This window comes from Stigmatopora argus, chromosome 20, assembly GCF_051989625.1.
Source record: "Stigmatopora argus isolate UIUO_Sarg chromosome 20, RoL_Sarg_1.0, whole genome shotgun sequence".
In the NCBI taxonomy this organism is placed as follows: domain Eukaryota; kingdom Metazoa; phylum Chordata; class Actinopteri; order Syngnathiformes; family Syngnathidae; genus Stigmatopora; species Stigmatopora argus.
The window spans coordinates 4130611-4140120 of NC_135406.1; the positions used below are offsets into that span (position 1 = coordinate 4130611).

General features: G+C 46.0%; 1 protein-coding gene across 9 annotated transcripts in view; it reads right to left on the reverse strand.

Annotated features, from left to right (window-relative positions):
• The window catches only part of ppargc1a (peroxisome proliferator-activated receptor gamma, coactivator 1 alpha), a 188371-nt gene that overhangs the window by 20976 nt on the left and 157885 nt on the right, over positions 1-9510 (reverse strand). For all 9 annotated transcript variants that reach the window (XM_077588661.1, XM_077588660.1, XM_077588658.1 and 6 more), the window contains one exon: positions 8603-8782. In XM_077588661.1, the coding sequence (XP_077444787.1) occupies positions 8603-8782 (180 nt within the window). The remainder of the gene's footprint in view (positions 1-8602; positions 8783-9510) is intronic.

Sequence of the window (9510 nt, forward strand, 5' to 3'; positions counted from 1 at the left end):
ATGCACACAAATGTCCTCACAATAGGATAACGCACAACCACTTGGCATCGAGAAGTAGTCTTGAATGAGCGATTGCGGGAGCTAACACGCTAAGGAAGGAATAACAGCCTACCCACATATTGATTGCGGGTAATTAAGTTTTATTCTGAGAAAGGGTGCCATTGGCTATCGGTGTTGTGTGCATGAGTATACTTCATTACCCAGAAAGCCCTCTTTTTGCCCGTGCATGCGCATTGTGCGTTTCCTGGTCGAAACTCGTCTGAATAAATCGTTCCGTGCTCGTAGATATCTGTTATACACGAAAGAGATGCGGCAAAAAAGACAGTGCACTACAATGATTAACAGCCTCAAAGCCATCAAAATTTTCATCGTACCTCGAACATGTCGTAGGTAGAGCTGATCGTAGGTCGAGGTACCACTGTATAGGTAAGAGCCCCCCCTATGGGTGCCCCACAGAATTCCAAACCATAAAACTAAATCTTTAACCTCCACCCGCTATGATTAGCTTTAATAAATAGCATCCAACCGGCTCCTGTTATCGTCCCAAGTTACTCCCAATCCAATCATTTTCTGTGGCGGCGGTGCTACCGTGACTTTGCAATAATCCATTAGTCCTGCTCGGAATTCAGCACTCGGAGTCTCCTTGTTAAAGCGCCCAAGCTATGCGGGCGAATTGACATCAGGCGGCATGACGGGAGCACGCCGGCTATTTATATGGCGGATGTCTGGCGAGTCATACGTCGGAAAGGAAATGGTTTGACCCGTCGGCGAAGATGTGCGGGTATGTGTGGGAAGACGCATCTCCCGGGAAGCGTTCGACACTCTTAGAACAATATCAGATGAACCAATGGGGCACGAGAGAGAAGGCGAGAAAATGCGCATATTAATATGCGGCATGTGAATAAAGAATCCTATTTTTTAGGCGTAATTGCATCACTCGTACTTAAATGTGCTGGAGTAAGTCGCGTGGTTGGAGCAAAAGTAGTTCCTTAGACTACTTAACTCATGGGTATCGAACCTAGTTTCGTCGGCGGTCTACGTTCATGCCAACTAGATCTCACAGGGGGGCGGGACGGTTTAGTTTTGACCATAAAAAGGTACCTTAATGGCAGTGAAAATTAGCATACCCAATTGGACCACATTATTAGTATGGATGAGCTACAAAGTCAGGTGGAAAAACCCCTAGTGGGCCACTCCCGGTCCACGGGACTCAAGTTTGACACTCCCAATTTAACTCAATAGTCCAGGGGTGTCAGACTCGGGTTGGTTCGCGGGCCGCTTTAATGTCAACTTGATTTCACGTGGGCCGGACCATTTTAGATATAAAATTTAGATGTTTTTTAATAAATGGATTAAAAGAACTGGAGTAAAAGCCCTGAATAGTCAGTTTTTTTTATAGATCTAAAACAGTGTTTATTTTAGCTTTTTTTTTTTAAATATATTTTTAGATTTTACAAAAGGATTTTTGAACTAAAAACACAGAAAAAGTGGATTAAAAAATGACAATTATTGATTTAAAAGGGGGGAAAGCAGGAAATTTAATATACATCTATACTCTTCATTTTAATTTAATCCTAAAACAGAAAGTCGGGACTCATGATTTACTTTCCCGGGCCACAAAAAATGATGCGGCGGGCCATATTTGGCCCCCGGGCCGCCACTTTGACACAGTTTGTTTGATGTTGTTATAGTTGTCATATTTTATAATATGCTTTGCATAGTCATATAATTGTTTACGAGTCATTGTCAACATATCATAGTTGACTGATTTTCCCACTTTTGAGCTATTTGGCAGCGGTGCATTATGTCAAATTGTCCCGATTGTTGGTCTCCTGCGTCTGCTGTTGTGTAAAACATATTTATTTTGCTTCCTATTTACCCATAAGGCTATGCAATAATCGGGCTGCCACTTTGACACGTGGAATAGTCCATTTAAAGCTTTATTTCTAGTGTTCCATCAAAACTTTTCTATTCAAGTATTATAGTTTGATTTGCAATTCCACGTTCTGCCAAGCGTACATTTTGCTAATGGCGAATTGTGAATATGTGCGCCGGTTAACAGAAACTTTTTTAGAGGAGGACACCACCTTCACGCTTCCACAGCTGCCCACTGCGAGTGTGTGTGTGTGTGCGTCTGTGTATGTGTGTGTGTGTGTGTGTGACCTTCCGGGCCTCACCGAGCCCATCGATAGTGTTTTGTCGCCGTTACGGCGTCCTTGGAAGGACGCCAATGTGCTGTATCAAACAAATTGTGCACATCGTTGTCACAATCCGCGTGGCTGGCGCGGCGGCAATATCGCAGATGTATGGTAATTGAAATGGCAGAATCTTTTGGGGGGAAATGCAGTCAATTTGATGCGGCGGCGAAAGAAGGTCACCTTATTCAATTTGCGCTGAATGGCGGCGTGACAGGGAAACACCTGAGAGCACACGATCTTATCAAGGCCTCACAGGCGCCGCCACTTACCCACTGGCTAAAAGCTATTTGCTGATTACCAAATAAACGCATTATCTTTTACCTTGACTTCTGTGCGGGTGTGTGTGTGTGTGTGTGTGAGCGCCTGGAAGCAGGTAGAGGCGGAGTCTCTTATCCCGGTGGTGACTTTGCAAGCGCACTATCTCAGCCGTCTCCGCCTCCCCCGCGGCCCCCCAACGATTGTCGGGTACTTTCATGTGCCATATGGGTTCGACAAAGAGGGAGGACTTCACAAGGCTTTCGCTTCTTCTTTACAAGTAAGGAGAACAAAGCTGGTACAAGGTTCATCTTTGTCCAACATCAATGCCGCACATATGGAAGTCAACATTCAGCGGGGGTCTTTGATGGGGCTCTTTGACACCAAACTCAACCAACCACGCCTTCTTAGGGTTTTTTTTGTGGTTAGATTGCGAAAATTCGGATTATTTAGTCTATCTTGATTTGTAACCAGAATTGACTCCGCCCTGTCACACACTACATCTTCCCTTTTCTTATCCTATTGGTTGCTTTGGCAGTGGCGGGCCGTCAGGGCATTCAAGGCCTTCTCTGCTGGCCTAAGAAATATCTGAATCATATATTATATTTTGTCCATCAATACTTATTAAATGATTCCAAATTGTCTGTTAGCTTCCTTTCATTGCTTTTCCCCCTGGTTGCAATGCTTCCAGATGTGTGTTTTCATATTGAAGCATTTAGCCAATCACATTTCAGCCATTATTTGTTGCCAGGGTCAGAAATCTGCCTCAAGGCCTTCACAATCAGTTCTGCGGGCTCTGCTGCATTAAACAAGCGTCGATAAGACTGTTGCTTTAACCAATCAGATTTCGAGTTGGCAACACCACAATGCCTTGTCGCAGGCGTAGGGATACGTCATCACTTTCACCAACTATGATTGGCTAGTGATTAGCCAGAGCTACCAAACTGTATTTGGAGCGAGCTGCACAAGCAAATATATTGTTGTGTTGATTTAAAGCCATTTTCAAGACAGACTATGCCAGAAATACGACAGGACAGGCTCGTTTTTCAGCATTAGCTTCAATGACGATATAAAATTAGGAAGAAAGAAAGGAGGATGGATATTGTGTACAGTTAAAAAGGATTTTTGGTGAGTAAAATATGGCTATATTCCTAAATATTTCAATTGAGGGCCCGGTTCTGATATCTGAAAAGCTCCAGTGTTTGAATTTAATCACTAAATGCTGCTAGGAAGTGGATTTTACCCCATTTTAGTGCATTTTTTGCCGTTTTGCCATTGACGTCCATCGCTGTCTTTTCTCGGGGAAATCACCCTCTGGTTGTAATGTATGAAAAGCTCCAGTATTTGTATTTAATCGTTAAATGCTGCTAGGAAGTGGATTTTACCCCATTTTTGTGCATTGATTTATTGATTATCTTTTATGTGTCGCAGCTGTAGCTGCAGTAGAGGGTTTATAGCCATAAAATAGTTTTTGAGGCTTGGATTGATTCGTTGAAGGCGCTACAAGAAAATGCACGGACCGCCATTGGGCTTTGGTAAGGGTAGATAGTTATCACATATGTCCAGTCTTAAATAAATGGCCCAACTCAGCTCCCCAAAATATGAATCAACACCTTGACAAAACTCTTTAAGGTTTATACGCGACAGCTGTTATCATCCCTAAACGCGGTGGGAGAATCTTGGGAAGATTAGAAAAGAATTCCGCGGCCGTGTTAAATAATACAAGGCGTGTTATTACGTGGCATTATGGCAACATGTTGCAGTATGTGTGTATGTGTGTGTGTGGGGGTCTGGGGGAGGGTTGGATTATTGGCTTAGTGTTTTGGCCAGGTTAACGTGAAACGGCTCCGAAAGGCTCTTAGCCGAGATTACCCCCGCGGGCTAAAAATAGCCGATGCACGCTGGCTCTAAAAGACCGCTATCTGATGCGTTCCTCGTTTCAATTACACACCTGTAGACACGGACGACGGTGACAGGGATGCACTGGGGAGTTTGGGATCAGCTGGGTAGGTTCACCAAACCATGGGATGAATGGGGACGAGAGATAGTGCAAGACCAAAAGGGCGCTAGCTTCCCTTGCTCGCTTTCCCAAACCTTCCCAGAAGAGACTATTGTTTGGGATCCGACCGCCTTCCAGAAGAAACAAATCCACCGCTTCGGGAGCCAAAGAAGGCGGGGAGATTTGCCCGAGTGTGCGCCTTTTTCATCCGACGGCCCAAGCCCACGTGTGATAACAGCCCAGATTAGGAAGGGGTGCCGCATTTTTTTGGTGACTCTGGAAATTCAGACGTCCCTTTGCTAGAGCTCTGACCAGATGTGGGCGGCGTGATTGCAAATGTCAGCATTAATTTGAAAAAGCAAACACTCAGCAGGGGGGGGGGGGGGGGGCAGGAATGGGAACAATGAAAACCTCCACTGATTGTGTATGGGAAGTCATCTAGCGCTCATTTTTACAAACCCAAACAAGCAAATCTGTGCTCATCTTAACTCTTAATAGTTTTTAAATTGGCAAAAAATGGCAGAAACGTATCAACTATTCTGAGCGTTCAACTCACCTGAAGAAAGTGCCAAAAAATGATACCCTACCGAGCAAAGCTACACATTAACCAGCTAATGATAGCTTTTTTTTCAGTCCGTTGGACCCGTGACATAACACGAAAACCTAAAGGGAGAATCAGGCCCAAAGGAGCTCCACAAACGCCGTCGGACCGCACGAGCGCGAAAGCTAGACGACGTGTGATCGCCTGCTTACAGAATGTCCGTGCAACCTATCTTCGTAAGGCTCTAAAGCTTTGGCATTTGAGTTTACTAGCTGCAAAGCCCACAACCTTTTACTCCCAATCCTTGGGCTTTGATTCAAGCTGGCACGAGCCCAAACCTTCCCTTTCTTTACCCATCTGTCCTCATGTCTGTCTAGCCTAGCATTGACAAATTTGTCAGGACACCTGGCCATGACATGAAGGGGGTGAGGGCGCCCAATGCCGGCCTCCCAAAAAAAAAACCACGTGACTTAATGGAAACTGGCGGAACTGGGACACAAACGCAGATTCTTTCATCGGGTCGTTGACAAAAAAACAGACGTACGGAAATGACTCCCAATCAAATGATTTCATGGACTGGACCTTCCAAAAATTCCATTCATTGACCAATTGGGAGATACCCGAATTGGACCACCCCTTGCAATCCATGCAGTCTTCTGTCCAGTTCAAATGACATTAGGTCAACACTTCCATGCTGTTATCTTTGGCAGTACATCAGGAAATTATTGGCGCTAGCGCCCCCTTAACAACTGCGGCCCGAAATAGAGCGCCGGCGTTCACGGCCTGCCCATTTTGAAGAGGTGTCAAACACAAGCAAAGAAAGTTTTACGCCTATGTGGAATAGGACTAGGTGTCCTATCATAGCCCACATTTTGATCCCGAACAATAAGGAATGGATCCAGAGGCCAGCCAAGGGACACCTCGTGAACCCGCGTTTGTCTCGTATCCATTTCAAACTCCTGCCTCGCCGTGACATAAATACTACTTCCTGTTCAACCACTGAAATAATCCGCAGATATAGCCCGAACATTTCCCAGGTGGAAGAACGCGAACAGAGCCCGAAAGCACGTTTTGTGATAGACTTGGCCACGTTGCTGTGGGCAACCTAAAAGTAGCTCCTTGGATGACAGTCAGGATTTTATTGTGATGATGCTCCACCAGGCTAATGAGGAAACACATCAGCCACCGCCACCACCCCCCCTCTACATCCGCGAACTCCTCCCCCCTTCCCACGGCGCTCTAATCCTTGCCAAGAGGCAAACTTTCCCCTGTCAGATTAAAAGGGATTAGCCAGGTCCTGCTACATGAAGAACTGGCCACTTCATATGGTGACTTCAAACTTTCCAAAGATGGAGAGGCAAAGGGAGTTAGGGGTTACAAAGTCTACCCCTTCTAGACCCCTCACCCCCCCCCTCACAGCTAAGATTTGCAGAGCTTTCACTCAGCAAGACACAATAGCTGCTGGCGTGCACGGCAAGACCTCCAAAACATTGGCACGAGAGTACAGTATTCTTGCGGAACACGTGTGCCTAATTTGCAGGGACACGTGCACTGGTGCTTGACCACTGAAAAAAAAAAATCAAGGTTAAGTCAAAGCCCGTTTCTATGCCATCCATCCATAACACCATACAATTATTTACCTGGTACGGCTAATTATTGGACTCTTAGGTCAATGATCCCTGTTCAAGACCAACAAATACAGGTTGTAACGATCAGGGACTATTTTTTGTCTACTTTTGTGTATGTACTACGCCCAATTGGGGTAAATTCGAACCCCGATTGGACTGGTTTCGCAAGAGCACTAGCAACGATGCAGATCTTGATCACTCAACTATGTCCCAGTAAAATCTGAATAAAGTTTTAGCTAGTTTGGGATCACTTAAACCCCTTATAGATAAAATTATCCAAGTTTACACGATAATGTTCCAATATTTACCTGCAACGCAACTATCGTTCTAGCAACAATGTAAACCAGTAACCCGATTTGTTGCTAGAACGATAGTTGTTCCGTTGCAGGTAAATACTGGAACATTATCAGTGTAAACCTGGATAATTTTATCTATAAGGGGTTTAAGTGATCCTAAACTAGCTAAAACTTTATTCAGATTTTACTGGGACATAGTTGAGTGATCAAGATCTGCAACGTTGCTAGTGCTCTTGCGAAACCGGTCCAATCGGGGTTCGAATTTACCCCAATTGGGCGTAGTACGTACACAAAAGTAGACAAAAAATAGTCCCTGATCGTTACAACCTGTACTTTTTGGGCTTGGACTGGGATCCTTGACCTAAAAGTCCAATAATTAGCCGTACCAGGTAAATAATTGTATCGTGTTATGGATGGATGGCATAGAAACGGGGCTTTGACTTAACCTTGTTTTGACAATGTCTTAACCCAGTAGGTAATGTTTTGCTTCAGAGCGAAGAGAAACACGTTGCTATCACGCTACAATCCTACATTTCTTGTCCCTAAGACAATATAAAAATATTTCCCAAATATGTACTACATCGATACTAAACTAGATCCGATCAGGATTAGGAAGTGCCTTACTAGCAAAGAGCCGTTCCCTAGCATCTCGGTAACATTTAAATTTGAAGTTTACAACAAAGGCAGTACGAGTTTCAAATAAAAATTCAAATAAACCTCGCGATGGAGATTGCGTCGTTCAGTCTGATCTCTTAAAAATAATTGGGTCAGTTCAGTGGAGTGAATTAACTTGATCCCTTCAGCGGGATCTAAAATAAGTGAAGACGCATGCAATAACGTCGTGCTGCTGCAGTCTACGCCAATCACAATGCAAGTCTGAAAGCGGCTTTCCTAATGTTTCTATCCAAAGAAAACCAAATTGTGACAGGTGGGTTGAAGGCTATTAAAGCCAGGGAAGCGTATATTGTTCCTCAAAATGACACCTGTTGGTATTTTTAAACCAATCTGCATGCCGTATCGCTGAGTTCGGCGGCAGAGAGTCACGCCAGCTAGCACTTAGACTCCATTTGCGGGTCCACGGGCGCACATGAAGGGACCGAAACAGTTCTTGGCGCTTGTTGGCGAGGTTAAACATGGAAAGAATTTCGCCTGTTATCAAGTGTTACCCGCAGAAGCAGCGAGTGCACCCCCCCGCGCGCAAGGCAGCTGAAAACGTGAGCGCGTGACGGCGTTTTCACCGCTCGGGGGGCGAGGCTACCGCTTCCAAGTCCTCCGCCTATCTACTCCACCGATAAGGGTTCCTAATGAAGACGGTGAGACTGACGGTTTTATAGCCCGGGTCGGATCGTCGACCTTGTTGGCAGCTTCGTTGAGTGACAACCGGGGGAGGGGGGGGAAAAAAAGGAACAGTGGAAGGGTGATAGGAGGAAGATTAAAGTTTTACAAGCCTTTTGAGAAGCCTTTCTTTACGACGTGTCCAGAGTTTGCTTTCAGATGTGAGCCGCATTAGTAAACCCGAACCGAAATAAACACTTTTGATAAGAAGGCCTACCGCCGTCGGGTCCCAAATAAGGGGGCAAAGGTCCCGCCGGGCTTATTGAGCTTCACGTTATCTACCATGTCTGCTGTTTTTTTTGTGCTTATCCCCCCGTACATCGTCAGAAAAAGACGCAGGCGCGACTTACCTCGAAAAGATTGCACGCCTCGTTGCCATACTGCGCGGAAATGATCTCCGATTGGTCGCTATACCACTTGAGTCCGCCCAGGAAGCCATCGGCGTCCAGGTCGCTCACGTCCAGCTCGGAGAGGTCGAGTTCGGGGAGGTCGGGACAGAGGGGCTGGTCTTCGCCAACCAAGGCAGCGCACTGTAAACGGGAGGAGGGGGCAACAGGAATGGTCAGTTCCACATGAAAACTAGCGTACTATACACATTTTAACAAAGATCTGCCGCGTACTTTACGACGCACATGATAGTAAAAGAGTGCAAGGGGCACGCTAGGTGAACCAGGTTCTGAATGTTATAAAAACAAACTGAGTTGAGCTCATTTGCATGTCTCAGGGGATTTTTTCTACATTCCACGGACACCCCGCTTCCTTTTCAGACAACGCCACAACCCAAATTCCCAAAGTTGCACATGTTTGGACCCAGAACGAGAAGCGAGGACCGCCCAGACACCGGAGTCACACCTCATCCGACCACAATGACTTCAAGACTTGCGGCGAGACAGCCGACTTGTACGGGAGTGAGGAAATCTCGTGCCAAGCCAAACGATCCGCTCCGACACGGCATGGCAGCATAAGGACCGGTCCACAAACGCCTGCCTAATTATCTTATGGACTCCCCGGGTCCAAAAAAGTGATGAACCGGCGCCCGCCTGGACGGACCATCGTTGATTTACGCACTTCGAAGCAACTGCGCCGAGCGCCGGGGAATTAAGAGGAAGCCGGCGTTATTCCTCCCGGCGCGATTATTTATAGCGTGCGCGCAGATTTTGGACAGAATCGTGAAGCACTGCGGAGAAATCTCCGCTCGGAGGGAAATAATCCGCACCTCCGCAGAGCATCACTGCGCAGCACGGTAGAAATTAAAGTG